At 43.6% G+C, this 21,764-nt stretch overlaps 5 protein-coding genes across 8 annotated transcripts; 2 read left to right on the top strand and 3 right to left on the bottom strand.

The window, feature by feature from the left end:
* Positions 1-1,360: 1,360 nt before the first annotated feature.
* Positions 1,361-7,747, bottom strand: LOC128305646 (pre-mRNA splicing regulator USH1G). 4 transcript variants are annotated; one of them, XM_053043200.1, is made up of 8 exons: positions 7,660-7,747; positions 3,917-4,301; positions 3,619-3,762; positions 3,303-3,524; positions 2,896-3,236; positions 2,455-2,821; positions 2,152-2,382; positions 1,361-2,082 (listed from the first exon to the last, which is right to left on the bottom strand). In XM_053043200.1, exons 2-8 carry the CDS (start codon positions 3,937-3,939, stop codon positions 1,917-1,919), a joined length of 1,494 nt encoding a protein of 497 aa, XP_052899160.1. In that variant the 5' UTR covers positions 3,940-4,301; positions 7,660-7,747; the 3' UTR covers positions 1,361-1,916. The 4 variants fall into 4 exon arrangements, with proteins under 4 accessions (XP_052899160.1, XP_052899163.1, XP_052899164.1 ...); XM_053043203.1 differs by lacking the exon at positions 7,660-7,747 and adding an exon at positions 7,601-7,626; XM_053043204.1 differs by lacking the exon at positions 7,660-7,747 and adding an exon at positions 7,491-7,509.
* Positions 7,748-8,371: 624 nt separating this feature from the next.
* On the top strand, positions 8,372-10,351 carry LOC128305645 (UDP-glycosyltransferase UGT5-like). Its single transcript, XM_053043199.1, has 4 exons — positions 8,372-8,679; positions 8,777-8,864; positions 8,922-9,107; positions 9,173-10,351. The coding sequence occupies exons 1-4, from the start codon at positions 8,509-8,511 to the stop codon at positions 10,297-10,299; spliced, it is 1,572 nt and encodes a 523-aa protein (XP_052899159.1). The 5' UTR covers positions 8,372-8,508; the 3' UTR covers positions 10,300-10,351.
* A 1,084-nt stretch (positions 10,352-11,435) lies between these two features.
* On the bottom strand, positions 11,436-13,523 carry LOC128305644 (UDP-glycosyltransferase UGT5-like). The gene has a single exon (XM_053043198.1). The coding sequence runs from the start codon at positions 13,414-13,416 to the stop codon at positions 11,827-11,829; it is 1,590 nt and encodes a 529-aa protein (XP_052899158.1). The 5' UTR covers positions 13,417-13,523; the 3' UTR covers positions 11,436-11,826.
* A 2,134-nt stretch (positions 13,524-15,657) lies between these two features.
* Positions 15,658-17,250, bottom strand: LOC128303081 (UDP-glycosyltransferase UGT5-like). Its single transcript, XM_053039935.1, has one exon. The coding sequence runs from the start codon at positions 17,248-17,250 to the stop codon at positions 15,658-15,660; it is 1,593 nt and encodes a 530-aa protein (XP_052895895.1).
* A 787-nt stretch (positions 17,251-18,037) lies between these two features.
* Positions 18,038-19,913, top strand: LOC128303633 (UDP-glycosyltransferase UGT5-like). The gene is made up of 4 exons (XM_053040642.1): positions 18,038-18,260; positions 18,355-18,442; positions 18,499-18,684; positions 18,750-19,913. Exons 1-4 carry the CDS (start codon positions 18,102-18,104, stop codon positions 19,874-19,876), a joined length of 1,560 nt encoding a protein of 519 aa, XP_052896602.1. The 5' UTR covers positions 18,038-18,101; the 3' UTR covers positions 19,877-19,913.
* The last annotated feature ends 1,851 nt before the right edge of the window (positions 19,914-21,764 follow it).

Below are 21,764 nucleotides of genomic sequence, written 5' to 3' on the forward strand. Positions count from 1 at the left end.
AAAATAATATTAAAACATCGCATCGCATAATCGTCGTCTAAACGCACGGTTATAATCGTCGTGTAAACGCACGGCCAGGAACTGTTCTCTCATGACAAGAAACGTCAATTTGCTCTGGATAACCGACATTCTATATTCATACACTTTGCAGCAGAGTGAAAATACAGGCAATCGAAGAAATAAGTTGAATAACTGTGTTTTAAGTTTGTAAGTAGGTTCAGGTTTGCTCATTTAACGTTTGTACAATGTTTAGTGCCTGAATTGTGAAATATTCCACGGGCAATTTTCTGGAAAAACGTTCCGTCTTCAAAGGTGCAATATCACAGTGCACTTGTGTGTATTAGATCAACACGATCCGTTTCCCCTTTTTATTTGATTCGGGTGGTTATCGTAAAATTCGCGCCCCTTATCTGAAAATACCTGTTAGCAGTGGCCCTGTTGTACCCACACCCTGCACAACCTGTATAATGCAAAACGCAAACTTATAATCTTTTTCGTCTCTTGTTTTTACATAGCCCCTGCTTATATTTTACACCGGAAAGCTATCATGTCAGAACATGTTGCCGTGAACATGAGCGGTCCATCGGAGGGATGTGCAGTTCTATTTAAAAACAATGACGGTGACCAACGTGATGGAATGTTGTGTGATTGTATTGCTGGCTACTTGCAGTTTCAAGCAGTCCTATGGAACGACGACACCGGAATCACCGGCAACTTCAGAATATGCGTACCAATTTGCTCTTCACTCGTATTCGGCGATAATCCGGAATATATGCGTCACGTTCTTCAAAAGCTAGAAGCCCAGAATTGTTACTTTGTCTTTGTGGTTTCGAAGGCACTTTATAGCGATCAGAACATCAAAGTGCTACTTAAAAAATTTGCTCAACGCAAGGAACGCGTCGTTTTCATTGCGGACAAAGAATGGGAAAATGAAGACTGTTTCGATGAGATTGCTAGTGCTGTCCAGAGCATCACGAACAACACCTAGGCAGCAAGGACAACAAGCGACTAGCTCTCATCACGATTAAATTCGACTGAAGCTTCATGGAAGCTTCTCGTTACAAACGCGAACAGATTTCTGTGCGAGCATGCTAGTATTCCTAAAAATTGAGAAAAGCGAAACAGAGAGTACGCTTGATTACGATTACGATTGAATTATTACGTATAGGATAGGGTAAACGGTATACGGCCACCGAACGAGTAAATTATTACAGAACAAACTAAACCCACATGGTCTTCTTAGATGTTACAAAATAAGCTAAAACCATAAGGCCTTCTAACAAAACTGGAGTATTACGAAGAAATACCGGAGCCAGTCGCATAAATGGCAAGAGCCGACAAGAACTGTTCAGGAATAAGATCAACGAACAAAAAGGACGATGAATAAACTAATCCTTATTTATCAAACCACCGAGCGTGTAAGTTCGGATGCAACCATCATCCGAAAGATTCCCCAAACTGGTGATCCTGAAGTGATCAAACATATTCTTGATGGGCACAACAACCTCAAGAGGTCTAGGCCTGCCATTTCTGGGTTTCTTTGCCTTTATTTAGCCGTCGCTAGCAGTACGCATCCAGCCACAAAAAAAGGCCACCAAGGCCACAAAAATTGCCTGTGTTAATTCCTTTTCCACGGTTCTAGTTTTAACCATACGACTTATCGATTTAAGATCATTGAGTGAAAACCTTTTTCCCGTGCTGCTTGTGATTTCCTAGGTCTGTACAATGTCTCTGGTAAGACCATATTAACGCGACGCATCTATGTCAAGTCCGGATGATGTTCATTAATGCTTTAAAACATGGTAGTTCAATTTTTAGATTTTGATACGTAATATTTCCATCAAATTTCGTAATAATTTACATGGGCAGCAGCATGCTGCTATCCAGTTATTATACACTGTACACGAGTAAAAGTACTACAGACGACTGTCGCTTATCGAACCAGGGGTGGTCATTGCTTCCCTTCTTTCCTGAATTGCATTACAAAGCCGACGATACGGACCGAGCGGAAGACCCAATGACTTGACATCGTTTTCGGTCAGCATCATGAGCGTTTCCATGTCGATCTCATTCTTCTGGAAACTAAAAACAATCCGCCCAATTAATGAACGCCCAACGTAATGTGTCCCATACCTTACGCCGAATACTCACACAGGGTAGTAATCCTCTAACTTGAACGCTGATAGGAACCGTAAAATAGCAATCGAATCATCATTTTCATCGTTATCCGAACTTTCCATATCTGAATCGGAGTCAGAGATGACAAGCTGCGATCTTGGTTTGATCGCTTTTGTAGCTTTTGCCTTTATCGAGCCTTCAGATGAGGCACTCGTGGAGGACTGCTCATTACCTAGCTGTGCGAGTACGTTGGACACAGATCGGCTGTTGAAGAGAGGAAAAAAGAAGTGGACAGGTTAGCTGATGTTTGCTACTTGACAAAACATCGTTACGTACGGAAAGGCTAGATTGCCGAAGGATGGTCGATTGAACAGGCCGGAAGGTCGTTGCAGAAGAACGTCCTCCGTTATTTCGTCGGTGGTAACTGTAGTTGCAAGGAAATCGGGCTGACTAAGCGAACGCGAAATGGTACCGAATTTTCCACTCGCACCGCTATTGCTGTCCTCGTCCGCGTCGTCATTATCCTGCCCATTAGTAGGATCTACGTCGAATACATCCTGCAGCTTACCACGTCGTTCGGACGCGTTTGATTCATCATTAGAGCTGTATGTTCCGACGTATAGTATCTCCGAGTCGCGTCTGAGACCCTGTATCGAGCGAACGCTCCGTTTGCCGTTTGATTCCATTTCGCCAATTTTGAAATCTTGCGCATGAAAGGAAATTTCCAACCAAATGACACGTATGAATGGTGAAGCAACATTACGCCGTGCTGCTTACCTCCATTTTCCATCTGCTGCCGTATTTTCATCGCATCTGCACGCTTTTTTACAGCCCCGCCACCACGTACCGTCCCTCCAACCAGAGCACTGAATTTGGTCGTGCCCAGTGCTGCCTGCGATGCTTCGTTGACTATTCTTGATTGTCCCTGCGCTAGGTTTCCCTGGCTTCCGGACCACAGTTTGTGCTTCAGCGCCTGCAACATATTAGATGGCCTGTGTGGACGAATCCGTAAGCTCGTGTCCTGATCTCGCTCGAGCTTCTGCTGGCGGGTCGCAAATTCGCGGGCCCGCTTTTCGCTCTTCTTCTTTGCCTGTTCGCGAAATTCGTGAGCCTTTTTTCTACAACAATTAAACGAACTTAATCATCAAATGCAACTTGCGCGCAAAACCATGCGTTCCCCGTACCTATCATTCGATTCTAAATTTGCCGCAGCAGCATCAAGGTAGCGCAATATCTTATCGCGATTGTTAATGGCCGCCAGGTCCTGCGCACTGTGGTGATCGATATCGAGTGCGTAAATGTTTACGCCGAATTGTACCAGGAAATCTACGCACTGCATATGTCCTTTTGCCGATGCCAGGTGTAGCGCGGTATTCCCAAACTGATCGGACTTGTCAGGGTCTCCGCTGCGTAGTAGGAGGTATGTAGAGGTATAGAGCGTTAGGATCTCAAAATACGCTCCAGTTTGACACAGCAATAGCCTACTTAGTGAGGACTTACCCACGGACCACCAACAGCTTAAGTGCATCGAAATGTCCCTCAAATGCGGCCCATAGAACCGGAGTCATTCCGTCCACATCCTTAGCATTTGCCTCCGAACGGGTCGCCTCACGGAGCACATCCAACAGTCCATCTTTAGCGGCACTGGAATTCAAGGGAGAAAAAACAACCATGAGCAAATGGCTGTGGATGCAGGTGTGACCTGCTCGGTGCACCCTATTGTCTATGCCGTGCCCACCACACACCATGCAATTGCATCGGAACGTTGCGTGTTGCAGCACTTTCTTTACGCACTTACCGGTGTATCCTATCCGACGACATTGTTTTGCGCTATGACGCATCTGCTTCCGCTCTCATTGAAGCTGGAAAGATCAGTGCGGCGATCGGGCCGTGTTATGCTAAACCGTGCGCTTCCGGTGGTGGGTTTGTGATCAAACGTTTCACACTGTTGCATGCAGCGAAACACATCTACACCATATTCCGAGTGTAGCAATGAACCTTCATCTCACACTTTCCAAAAGGCGCAATTTCCCCTTTGTCGTCTTTTAATTCGGTTTGGTACACACACACTTGTTTCACTGCACATCTACCTCAACGAGCATTAAGGGTAGGGTAATTGTGGTTTGTTTTTCTTATCTCACTTGCAATGTGGGTCGGTCGCTTCGATGATATCTGGTAGGTATCTGGAGTGGGAATGCAAATTATAGTAGACACAAAATAATCTCGCACTCACACCCAACCCCAAGCAAGTGCAAGAACTTGGAGAACTTTCCCTTTTTCTCTTCCAATTGGGGTATTGTGCTGATAGCTTTCGGTTTTTTTGTGTAATCAATTAGTTGTTAGATATTGCCATAGTATACGTTGCCGTTCTATGCTCACTTAAATAGTAATCTCTACATTGCAAGGTATCTTAAAAGAAAACGTTATCACCAATGACTAATGCCCTACGCCCTACGTCGTCTAATGCTGCGCTTCAAAGAGTGTATATAATAATGATTATAAACATATTCATACGTTGATTACTGGTTTGATTACGAGCAGATTACTAAATACTTAATATTTTCCGAAATTAACGATGTTTGCTGGTTCAATTTGTCCTTAAATAGTAAACACTACATGCCCACTACGCACTGCAGATCGAAAATGAAATCTTTCAACTTTCAATTTCCCAGTATTATGCAGTCAGATGATGTGTGTTTAGCCTTCTGTCTGGCTGTAGTCTTTCGCATATAATCTCTATTGCTGATGGGTGCTTTCTCCCCCAACTGCATTCGACTTGTTTGCTCACACAGTGCCACACCAGTGGGGGGATAAGTTAATTAAAACAATAGTAAATTGATGAATAGCAAGTAATTGTATATGTCCAACTGTTGCGCTTTGCATACATGGTTGGTTCCGGAACTGTAGTAGCTTCTAATAGTAGTTGCAGTCTCTTGGTAGCGCTAGTGCTACGCCCTCACAACCGCCAAGTTGCAGGATCGCCAACCAGATTGTTTTACGTTGTTGCGCCGGCCGTTCATGTTGTGTTCAAAAACTATTGAAATAAACACATTTCGAGGCTGATGCTGAGAATGAACCTCATTTTAATGCAAATTTTACAGCCGTTGTTTGAAGGGCAGTCACCCTTCTCTGTCCGAAGGGGATGCTTTACATTGTTACCAAAACTGGGGGGTGAATCTACCCGTAGCCGAAAGGTATTTGCGTGTTTTTATGTTTTTCGCTCACCGCATCGGACAGTTATTTTGTTAATGCTTTGCTGAAAAATCGAGATCACCGCACGCAAAACCTTGAACAGAAATGTTTCATCAAAACCAGCTGACGAAGATCGCAGTCTCAACAACAAAACAAAGATTGTTCAGATTGCGGTCAGCCGCTGATGTTGAGTCTATGATTTGTCAGAGATATTTCAATTACACCGATCACACAGTCGTTGAGAGAAGAAACGAAGCATGACATTGCGTGGCGTGGATGATCTCGCCTATACCCGTCTGCTTATTGAGTACTCCTGTTTAATGTTCAGCGCCATTCTAAGAGATACGCCTCATCAACATAAACGTCAGTCATTCGGCAAACATAAGCAACAATATACCCACGGGTGTTTAAGAGATTAACCGAGGATTTACTAGTGTTAATGAATATATATTTAATTGGATTTTTGTAGACGACGGAACTCGACTGCGTGCAGTTTGGAGCGACTCCTGCAGCAGACCGAGAATTCGAATCGGCTGTACCGTCGAATAAGTAAAATCGTGCAGGCAAATGAAATAATCAGCGACAAGAATGCTTCCAAGTGACGCACTCACAAAAATAAAACCGGATAGCGTGGTCTATCTCATTGCGAATGCTAACTGATGAGAGGGCACGATTGCCCGTACGATTGATGCGTATCGGAACAATAACAGAAACGAAAAAAAAAACACCATCCGACCAATGTTGAATGCGTTAGGTGCTGATAAGATGCAATCGATGAGCGTACAACCGTTATATGATGATATGCCAAACCATACAGGTAAGATGTATGACACCGACACAACTCAACCGCATGGTAACAGATCTGTTACTACACGTGACACCCTTTTAATTTAATTTTACAATGCTGAACACTTTGTACTTTCAATTTAGAAGCATCATACGTTAGTTAAAATTATGTTGCTATGGGCAACGCAAGTCATGGTAATTAAAACGTGTATACTTCATTCGCCACGTGTTATAAAATGGATTTGCGTGAGTTTATCAACAGAAACGGTCGCCTTTCCCCGACTACATTAACATACAAGTTTATGCATGGGATGCAAGTTTATTTTAAACGTGATTACGCCATTGCCACGAGATCTACCAATGAGTGTTATGCAGCTTCATGATCTTGTGGTCAGTAAAATGCCTAGAATCTCGTCTAGACTCGGACCCTCGCTGCAAGGTTTGAATTTGCCATATCTGGCTACGCGATAAAGATATGTCTAATAAGCCGTTCTATAGCAAACAGCCGATCATTCACATGCTTTTAAGTGGAAAAGGGAAGATAAAAAATAACCAGCCATCGGAAGCAACTCGGTGCCAGAGTTGAGGAGCTGTAAATAAGCTGCAGAAGACTCACTAGTCTTGATAAGAAACGTGGTGGCTTTGGGTGTCTATCACTCGCTCTGGCCGGGACGAGGCATTTTATTTGCCAAGATAAGAATTTAAAAAAGAGGAGAAAATGTTCGCTAAGCAAGTAGGACGCAGGTTCACAGTACAGGTGATACAGTAATTGTTGACTTTACGTTTTAGAATTGATTGCAATATGTCACTTATCAAACGTTGAATCACCACCCATGATTGTGTGCAGAACGATAACAGATAGGTAATAATGTGCTATTATCAATGGAGTACTTGCGGACTTGCTGATAACGTTCCGAAAAATATCTATACAGTTTGTGGAGCAAAAACGTACTTTGTTCGAAAAAAATATTGGGTTTTGTTCATAATGCAAAGAAAAATCATTACAACAAAAAGAATTTGGGTAATGGTAAGATATAAATATGCTCTAGAGGTGGTCCAAAAAGTAAATGGACCCATGGGACCGTCGTTTAAGCGCCGCTCATTGCTTATAGTGGTGGCGGCAGTTTTGTTGACCGCGAGATCATACGCACATACGCATTTAATTCCTAGAATCATTCTACTCGTCGTAACATTATGCAAAATTTGTTTACAACATCCATTTGCCGACGTCACCAGGCGACAATCCACATGCATACACCGCAACATCACACTTTATGCGCACTCACACATAATCACGCGTTTCTGCGGCTCGCAGCATATCAAAAAGCCATTGCCAAAAAAGCGATCTCCAGGGTTTTGATCAGTGAATAAGTGTAGTTTTCTTTTTAGCACACCTTCCTCAGTGCAACTAGAACCACTCGGTGGTATACACACGGAGCACACGGGCACTTTCATTAATATAAGCTCAAAACAGTTTTTAAATTCACTTTTTCTCGCTGCCTACGTCGGATAATTTCCTGTTTGCAGCGTGTTCGAGGGTCTCGGGTAAGCATAACCACACACCTGGGGTAATTCCGTGATAAATTTAGAAACCATGGAAACGAACGCAACCGCGATCAAAAGCCTACGGACACCTACGCACGCGTAAGTGTGCGAACAAAATGGGCTGCTTTTTCGATGCCAATGCATGAAACGACCAGGTGTGCTACACGGGAAAGAAGCCCAGATAGCATCAGGTGCATAACAGTGAGCGTGAGTGCGTAGGTAAAGCCATGACTGAAGGTGTGTATACACGGTGTCGAACCTGAAAACGCTTCGAAAAAAATTTGTGCGCAAAATTAAACACTTAATAATAATAATGACATAATACAAAAATTAATACGAAACCGCAGTGATGATTTGCTCAGCTTAGATGCTCATTTCGAGGAAGCCGACAACAACACTGTATAGCATGGTTATGATTTGTGCTTTTCCAGATGGCTTTTTTAACGGTATAACTCAAGCCTTAACACCGATTTCCTTGAAAGTTGAATTTTCTTCAATTGCTGTTCAAGTGTGAAAAATCATTGTTTCATTGTTTTTAAAATGACATAGCAGATTTGTGCAGTTGACACACAACACTACTTTATCATATTCAATAACACAATTCTTTATAAACTCTTCGTAACAGCTGATTTCCAAATCCATTATTGGGTCGTTTCCCCTCAAGACCGCGAGTGCATTTATTTCGTTCTTTAGCCATATCGCAATTCAACCTTATCTGATAACACCGCTTGGAGAGAAAAAAGAATAGCCCCAAAAAATTACATTCAATTTCATTCATTTTCAATTGTGCCGCGCACATAGTCGGTAGTTTATTTTGGTGGCTTGCGTAACTTGTTTAACACGACGACCTTGCCCGTTAAACAAACCATGGGGATAACGTGGGCGGTTACGGTGGCGTTGCTAGCCATGCTATGTGCATGCATCATTATCGGACCAGTTGAAGGGGCAAAGATTTTGGCGATCTTTCCAACGTCCGCCCGGTCACACTACATTGTCGGATCGGCGCTAACGAAAGAGCTGGCAAGACGTGGACATGAGGTAAGCGTTCAGTCAAGGTGTTTATCAGCCGTATGATTGATTCGAATGGAACAAATTGGAAGATTTATAAGAGTTATGCTATATTTTCTGCCCACAGATGACTGTTATCAACACTTTCCCTCAGAAGAAGCCGTTAAAAAATTACCGTGATGTAGATGTAAGCGGATCTGCAGATGTTATCAAGGGTAAGTGCTTAGAGTTGGTTTTAGAAGCGGTTAATGTAATTTGACGGTAAATTTTAGGTCTTGTACCGAATTTTTTGGATGCGGCCAATAGAAGTAGGTGGGAAAGTATAATGATGCCGTACAAGTTTGGACAAATGCTCACCAACTACACGCTTCTGCACCCGAACGTGAAGAAACTGATCGAATCGAACGAAAAGTTTGATCTAGTCATCATGGAAAGCTTCTTGAATGATGCGCATCTAGGTAGCTTTAGTGAACGCACTGAATATTTGAGAATTTTTACTGATTAAACGAATCTTTTGGCACAGGTTTTGCACATCACTTCAAAGCTCCATGCGTTGTTCTGTCCACGTTCGGAGCATCCCGTTGGACGAATGATATGGTCGGAACGCCATCCCCGATATCTTACGTACCTCATCCGTTTCTGAGCTTTACCGACCGGATGTCATTTGTACAGCGGATCAGCAACATGTTGATGGCCATTATGGACAGTGTTCTTGGACATATTCTGAGTTACCCGGTGCAAAGTGCAATGTATGAAGCGGCGTTTCCCGATCCAAAACCACCACTAGAATATTTACGTCGCCACGCCGTATCGCTGGCACTGTTGAACAATCACTTCAGTCTTAGCTATCCGCGTCCGTACGTACCAAACATGATCGAGGTCGGTGGAATGCACGTCAATCGCAAACCGAACCCGCTGCCGGAAGACATCCAGAAGTTGCTGGATAATGCTCCGAACGGTGTGATTTACTTTTCGATGGGTTCCAACATTCAGAGCAGTCAACTGCCGGTGGAAAAGCGTGAAGCGATATTGCGCGTCTTTGCCAAGCTGAAGCAAACCGTGCTTTGGAAGTGGGAAGATGAAACGTTACCAAACCGACCGGAAAATGTGATCGTAAAGGCATGGTGGCCACAGGACGACATACTGGCCCACCCGAATGTGCGACTGTTCATTACGCACGGTGGACTGCTCAGTACGACCGAGTCAATGTATCATGGAGTGCCCGTGATTGGAATTCCGGTGTTTGGCGATCAGTACCTAAACATGGCCAAAGCGGAACGTACTGGCTTCGGGCTGCTGTTACCCTACCAGGAAATATCCGAGGATCGTCTCTCGAGTGCAATCAATCAGATCCTGGGCGATACGAAGTACAAAACCGTGGCCCAAAGCATTTCGGCTCGGTACCGAGATCAACCGCAAGAACCACTCGACCTGGCCGTGTATTGGGTAGAGTACGTCATTCGGCACCACGGAGCGGTGCATTTAAAATCGGCCGGCCAGGAGTTGGGCTTCCTGCAGTACCACGGAATCGATGTGATCGCTACAATAATCGGTGTTCCGGTTCTGTTTTTCTATCTTCTGTTTAAGCTGCTGTGTGGTGGACGTTCGAGAAAGAACGTTTCGGTAAATGCGAAAAAGAAGCGAAATTAAACATAAATTGTGCTCACAGTGCACTCACAGTATGTGACCAACATTTAATAAATTTAACTGGAACTGGAACAAATTTGAAAATTGCTGTTTGGAAGCTCATGGATATGATTTTTTTCACACTATGAAGACTGGCCCCACTACCAACAAGCCATTGGACCGCCCCAGGATAGATTTGTAGTGTTTTATTGATTTTAAAAGTTAGTCTGAACTAGTTTAAGAAACTTAAGCGTTAGTGATGCGGTACGTGTGCATCCTGGATTAGAGTTTGTCTCTTTTTCCTTTCACAATGTATTCAAAATAAATATGTAAATAACGTACAATTTAATCTGCTGTTCCAACAGCAAAATTGACCCTGACCTTTGAGCCGCAATGTGTAGAGCATAATGTATCTGTATCGAACATATAAGCTTTTGCGCCTAACGTGTATGCAATTTGTATTACACTCGCATTGTATTGAAATTGACAGCAGCGCTATGTTCGTTTTTTTGCCCATAGATGGCGCAAACAACTCCTTTTATGCTTATAAAAACATTAAAAAGCGTTGTTATGTTCTACATTAAAAAAAATGTAGGTACGCGCACATGGTACGAAGTTTTGCTGACGAATATTACGAAAACTAGCAGAACTCAACGTTCAACAACCGATCGTTAAATCATTTAGCAAGTACACGCCGATACCCATCAGCACAGCGGCAAAAAAGGTTGTTGATGTAAAAGCTAATTGTTGCTGTAAAAGCATTGTTCGTATCAACGGTGCCGGCACATACGAGAAAACAAATGATACTTGTCGACGTTTTACAAATGCGAAGTGACAAATTGATCATTTTACATTGTATCATTTAAACTCAATTGTAGATCAATGAACAGTTATCAATAGACCAAGGTGTCTCGTTGCATCACATACAGCTACTATATGCATAACTCATTAGTTGGGATAGAGATTGGGAATATTGTCACAGTTATGAACGTTTGTATGTAATTGGATCTCTTTATAACGAGTAGGAAGCATCATTATTGGAAAAATCTGACTAAGTATTAAGCACGAATGATTATATTATTTCTATACACTGCGCATGGTCTGTGGGTGTATTTACGAAAGTCGTTAGCTTATATTTACAGTCATAGGCGAGATTGTATTGTTAAATATTTATTCAATCACATTCAATTCGAAAAAGTAACAAGTGTCACGGAATACACGCACGTTCTTATCGCGTATACATATCACATCCGTTGTTATCTTAGCCACACTATGCCAAACCATTTTGTGGGCATTTGAACTAGCACCCTCTCGGCGTGCGGTAGAATTTCTTCATCGCAATCCATCATGTTTACGCTTATCATCATTAAGCATACGGCTGGTATGTCAAATGTTGCGCTGAAACAGACGAGCGTAAAGTCTCATTTGTAATAATCTAATCGTGTGGATTTTTGGTAGATCCTTTACTATTTTGTCGCAATCCTTGTCTTTGGCTTCTATGGCACATCGTCAAATTGGTGTTTTTGTATTTGCTGTCTGCGTTTCTTCTTATTACTGATTTTTCTTGCTTCCCTTGTTAGCATGGCGCACTCGATTGACGATTCCCAACCGTCTCAGCAGTGCCTTGAATGCCGCACCCATGCCAATTAACACTGATAAAGCAATCGCGACCATCACTGCGTATACGTCCAGCAGATTGTATTCGATGAAGGACAACCGTACGGACGGGGATTGAAGCTGTGGAGCACCACCGTGACGCAATACGTACTCAACCCAGTAGACCGCAGTTTTGGCCGGTCCGAGCGGTTGATCACGGTAGCGTTCGGAGATGAGTTTGGCACGCTCGGTAAAAGAAGGATCAGTGAGCACCTTCTGGATGGCGGCCGAGATCGTCTCCTCGTTCAGTGTCTCGTAGGCAAGCTTCACACCATACCCGGCGTGCTCTGCACGAGCCAAATTTAGCTCCTGATCGCCGTAAATTGGAATACCGACCATTGGTACACCGTGGTAAAGTCCCTCGGTAGTCCCGAGCAGGCCACCGTGTGTGATAAACAGTTTCACCTTCGGATGAGCAAGAACGTCGCTTTGTGGCATCCACGACTTGATCAGCACATTTGGCGGTTTGTCCGGAAGACTATCGTTCTCGTACTTCCAGATGACGTTCTCCTTCAGTCCACGGAACACATTTACGAAAGCAGCACGCTTTTCTTCTGGAAAGTTTCGTCCCTTTAACATGGAACCCATCGAGAAGTAGATAACACCTTCGGTAGCTTCATCAATGTACTGTTGGATGTCAACAGGAAGTTTCTTTGACGGTTGAATCTGTATGCCTCCGATCTCAACCATGTTCGGAGCATACGGATGTGGATAGCTGAGACTGAAGTGTTGATTAACAAACGCCAACCGGACACTTTCAAGCGTCTGTTGGAAGGTGAGCTTCGCGTTCGGGAAGTACCGTTGAAACATGGCTTCTTGTTTGGGAAGAAACACGCAGCGATAGTACAGCTTGTCGACATGTCCCACCACCGCGTTCGCAAAGCGCTGCCAGAAGGACATTTCGTTCGTAAAGCTAAGGAAGGTGTGCGGTATGTACGAGTACGGGTACGGTGTACCGACGAGTTCGCTTGTCCACATTGATGCCCCGAATGGAGAGAACACAAACAGATGGCCACCAAAATGTTCCGCCAAACCGTAGAGTACCTCGCTCGCAAACGACTCCACAATGACCGCGTCAAACCGTTCACCAGACTTCATCAGCTCAATCATCTTCGGATGCTCCAGCACACCTTGCGATGAAAGAGGGCCAAACTCATTGTACACCAGATATAACACCATCAGGTTCGGTGCGTTCTTGTATTCGAAGAGATTCGGCCCAGTTACGTCGTGCGCGGCGGCTAGTTCCGGCAGTAGAATATCACGGTGACGGCCAGATGGCGCATCTTTCATTGCGTACGGGCTGACGATGGTCACATCGTGACCTGCGTCAAGTAGCGCTTTCATAAGACCAGCCCCAATGATGTAATGCGACCGTCCGACAGAAGGTAATATGCCAAGAATTCGGGCCGCATCCGTTGGTGGAGCACTACATCCCAGTAAAAGCAGGCCTAGCACTGCTAGGGGCAACATACGCCTGTACTCCATAGGCGAATTCTAGTTCCGGGTCAGGGAGAAGATGTCACCCAAATAACCCCTTATCTCGCGAATGACACTATACGTAACGATTTTGAGCGCACGTTCCCGAAAACCGAACTGCTCGCCGCCGTTTATTAGTACAAACTAGTCGTCTACCAGGATCGCGCTCGGGTGAGAACCTTCTAGCTAGTGGCGCAATCTTATCATGCGTGAGTTGGAAAAGGGTACCTGTGCCATCGTTGAGTTTGATTGGAACTCTCTTTTCAACCCCTCTCTTGTACGCATACATTGCAGACTCTCTCGAACACACTTACGAATAGAAAACAATCTAGCAAGCCTGCGTAAAATGCTAGTAAAGCTTCACTCTACGCTACATCACGTTCCCGGTGCATGCACATATACCGGCAGATGGCTACTGACGACGATCTATATTTGTTTGTTTACACATGTTAAGCCAAACAATGCCAATGACAATGCACCCTCGTAAATGGTCATGTTCGCAAATGCACGATGGGCGGAAAAGCTTCTGAAACCAAATGGTGCCCTTCCCAAAGCAGCACCGGCCAAACAACGGCGGCGATAGATTCCTATTTTTAACGGGCGATCCACGACACGTTAACGAAAGATGTAGTGTTTGTCTGTCATTTAACCCACAACTTAAAGCGTTTTAATCAAGCGCTAAACAGCAGACTTTCAGGCTGATCACGTTCATTGAAGCGGTCGTTCAATCGCCATTGAACTTGACGTGGATGATGCAGGGGTTGATGCTGGGATAGGTCTCTTATCTCGTGCTGAGCGACTGAAATGTTACGAAAACATTGGGCCATTTGTTCAACATTCGTTTGAAAAGCTACGGAAAATTGCATATGTGGATAAAAATGTATGAGCACACCTCTTTCTTCTAGAGTTCCGTTGGACAGTTTATCGCTTTGTTAGACTAGTCTAAGTAATACAGGAATAGTTTGAAAAATCATCACTAAGATTGTGTGATAATTCAATATTGCCCGCCATTAGATTTAAAATTCCCAATTTCGTGATGTGGGAATTAACAGCTGATATGGAATTGCACGATAATTGTTCACTAGACGAAAAGAACATCCATGCCCTATCTAACGAATAGGTTCAACGTTCAACATCGCGGATTGATAATTTGTTTGGAATTTTGGAACAAATATGTGGCTAAGCGTGTTTCTACTCACACATGCGTACAGCGTTAGAAGAGTGTTAGTTCTGCCGTTCAAGAGTGATGAAATAATGTTGCTACTTGAAGAGGAAGATCCATGTGACACCTCCAACAGAAATAAACAATCATTTATTCCCAATTGTGTCGTACCCCAAGACTGGTTTGCGTAGCTTGTTTACGATCTTGACCGTGAAACAAAACTTGAAGTTCATGTGCTGTTGCCGGTCATGCTATGCAAAAATTTCAGTTTTAATTCCTTCAGTTACAAGTTGTTCTTCATCTTGCTGGCTATGGGTAAGATCCTTTGAGATACTTCTACAATAACATTCAATGTAAAATATGCAAATAATGGTCTATTTGAATAGCGGATCAAACAGCTAATCCGTCCTTAACTGCATAATGCGTCTGTGAGATAATACTTTAACGCCTAACATGTATGCAATCCGCATTACACTCGCTGTCTTGAAAATGCCGTATATGAAAACTGGCAGTCGGTCTATGTTAGATTTTACCAAATTCGTCAATTCAGACGTCCCTCGACGATCGAATACGGTCTAGAGCTAACATTTACATCAATCTACTTCAACTTTTACTGAAACAGTAGAAAGATTAATCCCCCCTTTTTTAATAGAACTTGAGTGTTGAATATTATTGAACGTTCGATTCGAATAAGAGGAATCGTCTACATTAAGCATTAGGCAGCCGTTAGTAGTTAGGGCTCAAAATAACTGGTTGTTATAATATATGATCGTTGTTATCTTAGCTTTACTTGGACCGTTTTTCGAGTATCTCAACTAGTATCTTCACGGCACGTGGTAGAATTCGTTGCCCTCTGACAATCGCAATCCATCAAGTTTATGCTTATCAACATCACGTCTGTGTATCGAATGTCTGCGCTGAAACTAAGGCGTAAGGCCTCACTGTTCACTGCTAATAATCTAATCATGTAGATAGATTCCTTTTGTGTTTTATCTCAACAAGAGGTATTGTATTTTTTTCGCATCTATGGCACATCGTCAAAATGGCGTTTAGGTTGTATTTGTTTTTGGTAACTGTGTTTCTTCTTATTATTGACGTTTCTTGCTTCCTTTACTATCATGGAGCACTCGTTTGACGATTCCCAAACGTCTCAGCAGTGCCTTGAATGCCGCACCCATGCCAATTAACACTGATAAGGCAATCGCGACCATCACTGCGTATACGTCCAGCAAATTGTATTCGATGAAGGACAACCGTACGGACGGGGATTGAAGCTGTGGAGCACCACCGTGACGCAATACGTACTCAACCCAGTAGACCGCAGTTTTGGCCGGTCCGAGCGGTTGATCACGGTAGCGTTCGGATATGAGTTTGGCACGCTCGGTAAAAGAAGGATCAGTGAGCACCTTCTGGATGGCGGCCGAGATCGTCTCCTCGTTCAGTGTCTCGTAGGCAAGCTTCACACCATACCCGGCGTGCTCTGCACGAGCCAAATTGAGCTCCTGATCTCCAAATATTGGAATACCGACCATTGGTACACCGTGGTAAAGTCCCTCGGTAGTCCCGAGCAGGCCACCGTGTGTGATAAACAGTTTCACCTTCGGATGAGCAAGAATGTCGCTTTGTGGCATCCACGACTTGATCAGCACATTTGGCGGTTTGTCCGGAAGACTATCGTTCTCGTACTTCCAGATTACGTTCTCCTTCAGTCCACGGAACACATTTACGAAAGCGGCACGTTTTTCTTCCGGGAAGTTTCGTCCCTTAAGAATAGAACCCATCGAGAAGTAGATAACACCTTCGGAAGATTCGTCCAGGTACTGTTGGATGTCAACAGGAAGTTTCTTTGGCGGTTGAATCTGTATGCCTCCGATCTCAACCATGTTCGGAGCATACGGATGTGGATAGCTGAGACTGAAGTGTTGATTAACGAACACCAACCGGACACTTTCAAGCGTCTGTTGGAAGGTGAGCTTCGCGTTCGGGAAGTACCGTTGAAACATGGCTTCTTGTTTGGGAAGAAACACGCAGCGATAGTACAGCTTGTCGACATGTCCCACCACCGCGTTCGCAAAGCGCTGCCAGAAGGACATTTCGTTCGTAAAGCTAAGGAAGGTGTGCGGTATGTACGAGTACGGGTACGGTGTACCGACGAGTTCGCTTGTCCACATTGATGCACCGAATGTAGCGAACACGATCAGATGGCCACCAAAATGTTCCGCCAATCCGTAAAGTACCTCAGTTGCGAATGACTCTACGATGACCGCATCAAACCGTTCACCGGATTCCATCAGCTCAATCATCTTTGGATGGTTCAGGATGGCTTGCGAGGGCAGAGGTCCACACTCATTGTACACCATATATAACACCATCAGGTTCGATGAGTTCTTGAGTTCGAAGTGATTCTGTTTGGCTTCATCCAGCGGTTCGCCTAACTCTGGCAGTAGAATGTCACGGTGACGGCCAGGTGGTGTATCCGGCGTAGCATACGGACTCACGATGGTCACATCGTGACCTGCGTGAAGTAATGCTCTCATTAGACCAGCACCAATGATGTAATGGGATCGTCCGTCGGAAGGTAATATGCCAAGAATTCGGGCCGCATCCGTTGGTGGCGTAATGCATCCGAATAAACTTAAGGCTAGCACTGCCAGGAAAACGCCATTCCTAATTCCGTGCATAATTTCTAGTTCGTGCACAAACGAATTCTAGTTCCGGGTCAGGGAGAAGATGTCACCCAAATAACCCCTTATCTCGCGAATGATTTTGAGCGCACGTTCCCGAAAACTGAACTGCTCGCCGTCATTTATTAGTACAAACTAGTCGTCTACCAGGATCGCGCACGTGTGAGAACCGTCTGTCTAGTGGCGCAATCTTATCATGCGTGAGTTCGGAAAGGGTACCTGAGCCATCATTGAGTTTGATTTAAGCTCTCTTTACAACCCCTCTCTTATACGCATAACTGCGGACTCTCACACACACAAGCTCACTGACGATTAGAAAACAATCTAGCAAGCCTGCGTAAAATGCTAGGGAAGCTCCGCTGTACGGATGAACAGTATCAAATAAAAATTAAAACGAAATCTTATGTTTAAAAAAGATATTGTAGTTAAAAAAGTATATTGCTAACAGAAGTATTGTGTTGCAACAGATAAATCTCACTTGAATTTGCTTGCGTGATTAGTGTTAACTAGTCGAATTGAATATTCTTGCCCTACCTAACGGATAGGTTCAATGTTCATCGCTGATTAATAGTTTGTTTGGAATTTTGGAACAAATATGTAGACAAATTCCGCACAACGTTGTTCTACTCACACATGCGTACAGCGTTAGAAGAGTGTTAGTTTTGCCGCTCAAGAGTGATGAGATAATGCTGCTACTTGTAGAGGAAGATTCATACGACACCTCCAACGGCAAACAAAAAATATCGAATCATTCATTTGCAATTGTGCCGCGTACCAATACGGTCGGGAGTTCTGGTGGCTTACGTAACTTTTTTTTTAACGAGGTGACCTTGTACACAACGCAAACCATGAAGATAAAGTGGACAAGTGTGATAGCGTTGCTGGCCATGCTTTATGCTGGCTCGGTTGAAGGGGCTAAGATTTTGGCCATCTTACCAACGTCCGCCCGGTCCCACTTCATTGTCGGATCGGCGCTAACGAAAGAGCTGGCAAGACGTGGACATGAGGTAAGCGTTCCTTCAAGGTGTAGCAAGTGCTTTATCAGCTGTGTGAATACGGATTGTGATCTGTAAGATTGGTTACTATACTTTCTGCCCACAGATGACTGTTATCAACGCTTTCCCTCAGAAGAAACCGTTAAAAAATTACCGTGATATAGATATAAGCGGAAGTGTAGATATCGTCAAGGGTAAGTACATTGTTTTGTAATTTTGCATGTTGTAACAATTCAAACGTTACTTTTAGATCTCGTACCAAATCTTTTCGAAATGGCCGATCAAAGCGTATGGGAGAGCATTACGATGACGAACAAATTTGGACAAATGCTCACCAACTACACGCTTCTGCACCCGAACGTGAAGAAACTGATCGAATCGAACGAAAAGTTTGATCTAGTCATCATGGAAAGCTTCTTGAATGATGCGCATCTAGGTAGCTTAAATGAACGCACTGAATATTTGAGAATTTTTACTGATTAAACGAATCTTTTGGCACAGGTTTTGCACATCACTTCAAAGCTCCATGCGTTGTTCTGTCCACGTTCGGAGCATCCCGTTGGACGAATGATATGGTCGGAACGCCATCCCCGATATCTTACGTACCTCATCCGTTTCTGAGCTTTACCGATCAGATGTCATTTATACAGCGGATCGGTAACATGTTGATGACCATTATGGACAGTGTTCTTGGACACATTCTGGATTTTCCGGTACAAAGTGCAATGTATGAAGCGGCGTTTCCCGATCCAAAACCACCATTAGAATATTTACGTCGCCACGCCGTATCGCTGGCACTGTTGAATAATCACTTCAGTCTTAGCTATCCGCGTCCGTACGTACCAAACATGATCGAGGTCGGTGGAATGCACGTCAATCGCAAACCGAACCCGCTGCCGGAAGACATCCAGAAGTTGCTGGATAATGCTCCGAACGGTGTGATTTACTTTTCGATGGGTTCCAACATTCAGAGCAGTCAACTGCCGGTGGAAAAGCGTGAAGCGATATTGCGCGTCTTTGCCAAGCTGAAGCAAACCGTGCTTTGGAAGTGGGAAGATGAAACGTTACCAAACCGACCGGAAAATGTGATCGTAAAGGCATGGTGGCCACAGGACGACATACTGGCCCACCCGAATGTGCGACTGTTCATTACGCACGGTGGACTGCTCAGTACGACCGAGTCAATGTATCATGGAGTGCCCGTGATTGGAATTCCGGTGTTTGGCGATCAGTACCTAAACATGGCCAAAGCGGAACGTACTGGCTTCGGGCTGCTGTTACCCTACCAGGAAATATCCGAGGATCGTCTCTCGAGTGCAATCAATCAGATCCTGGGCGATACGAAGTACAAAACCGTGGCCCAAAGCATTTCGGCTCGGTACCGAGATCAACCGCAAGAACCACTCGACCTGGCCGTGTATTGGGTAGAGTACGTCATTCGGCACCACGGAGCGGTGCATTTAAAATCGGCCGGCCAGGAGTTGGGCTTCCTGCAGTACCACGGAATCGATGTGATCGCTACAATAATCGGTGTTCCGGTTCTGTTTTTCTATCTTCTGTTTAAGCTGCTGTGTGGTGGACGTTCGAAAAAGAACGTTTCGGTAAATGCGAAAAAGAAGCGAAATTAAACATAAATTGTGCTCACAGTGCAGCATGTGACCAGTATTCCTGACAAAATGCTTTATGAAATAAACAAAATATTAAAATCATGAAATTCTTCGATTATTCGAAGTAGCGTGAGTCAGCAACAAGATCAACCAACAGTTTGGTATGAAAATACCTTTACGTGGAACAAACGCGACAAGTAGTTTGACCTTCATCATGATTCGGCACTTTTACCACACGAGGCCTAGCGCTCGATGATCGTTATACGTTCACGCTTGTCAAGCGCTCAGCGCTTAATGATCTTCAAAGGTGTACGCGCACGCCATGATTGATAGTGCATCATTTTTTACTAAATCTCTTCGCTATATGTTTTTTTTGCATTGCTGCTGTTAATTAAGTTCAGCAACGTGTTGTTACTAAGATTAGAAGCATCGGGTAAGATTAGATTCTCTTATCGGGGGGATGGTTGTTTTCACATGCACAACGTGGTAGTAATATTACCCAACAACAAAAATTTAAAACAACAATACCAAAAACAGTTAAAGGCATGAACACCAGGTGAGCAATTGCTCTTTAATGTGACTTTCTCGATGCTGAACGCAAAGCTGCAAAGCTGAATGTATCTCTGGCCTCTGTACAAATGTTTCTCGACTATCAAACTGGAAGCAGTGTACTTGAAGAGCAAGCTTTGTATAGTGTCAGTAATCTTTTGAACCTCGAACCTTTGATAACTGCAAATGTCGGACTTATATTTTTTGAACCGATTCCGGAAACGGCAGTTGAGTTCGAAACCAATGTAATGCAGAGCGTTCAGTGTTGAGAATATCAGTTTAGATGTTTTGTGTAGAATAGTGTTGTGGTTAATGATTCTTTTGAGGAGAGTTGTTTATATGCTTCTTGAGTGAGGAATCATTCAAATTAGGAGTCGAATCTCAAGAGTTCCATTAATCCTCAAGATTCATGGTTCATGGGCATTCACTCAGATTCACGAATCTAAAACAGATTTATCCCACACTATCCCAAACTATTACCGCAAGCGATCGATGCTACATTGTATTGCGATAAACTTACCTTGACCAGCCAATGACATTATAATCCATGAATAATAATCACTTAAAACAAAGAAGACACTGTCCTTACACATCACTTTCGCTTGATTACACGGTGGCGCTATGAACAACGGTCGCACGACATAAAGATACATTTTGAACACTAAAGCCACCATAAGCTGTTAATTGGTGTTGACGAAAATGTATTAACTAAACGAAACAATATGAATGCGTAAGAGGCAATGGTTCGTGATGGACTGCATTGACAATATTTAACAAACGGAAACGTGGGATCTGGTTTTTTTTTCCTGTTTATGTGTTTATTGCTCTGTTTGAATATGAGTGTATATGAGTGTTTGTAGCAGCAGGCTCTTTAAATGATAACGCTATCAACATGAGAATGTTTCTTAAGACGCAAGGGGTCGTGAATTTTCGAATTGTATGTTATGTAGCAGAACGAAACGGCTCGCGACTTAATAGCTTTGGTAGTTCAAAGATTCCACAGTTTACATCGCTTGCCAGCATTGTACAGCAAACTACAAGTAGTGTGTTGATGCGTGGATTTTCTACGAAAATGATAACTCATACAAATATGATTGTAATTGTATGACAAATGCTCGATTTACGGGAACATCCCTCCATCACAATCTAGAGCGGGGTGAATAGGCGTCTTCGATAGACTATTGAAGGCAACATCGTCTTGGTTTATAGAATGCATTGTATTGTTCTCATTTTGCATTTGTTTACATGTATTATATGATTCATTAAACTATGATCTCATTTTATTCCAACTCATCCTACGGCGTTACTTTACTGTATATGTTGTATACATCAGAAGTTCGGACATGTATTTTAAAAGCTT

This window comes from Anopheles moucheti, chromosome 3, assembly GCF_943734755.1.
Source record: "Anopheles moucheti chromosome 3, idAnoMoucSN_F20_07, whole genome shotgun sequence".
Classification (NCBI taxonomy): Eukaryota; Metazoa; Arthropoda; class Insecta; order Diptera; family Culicidae; genus Anopheles; species Anopheles moucheti.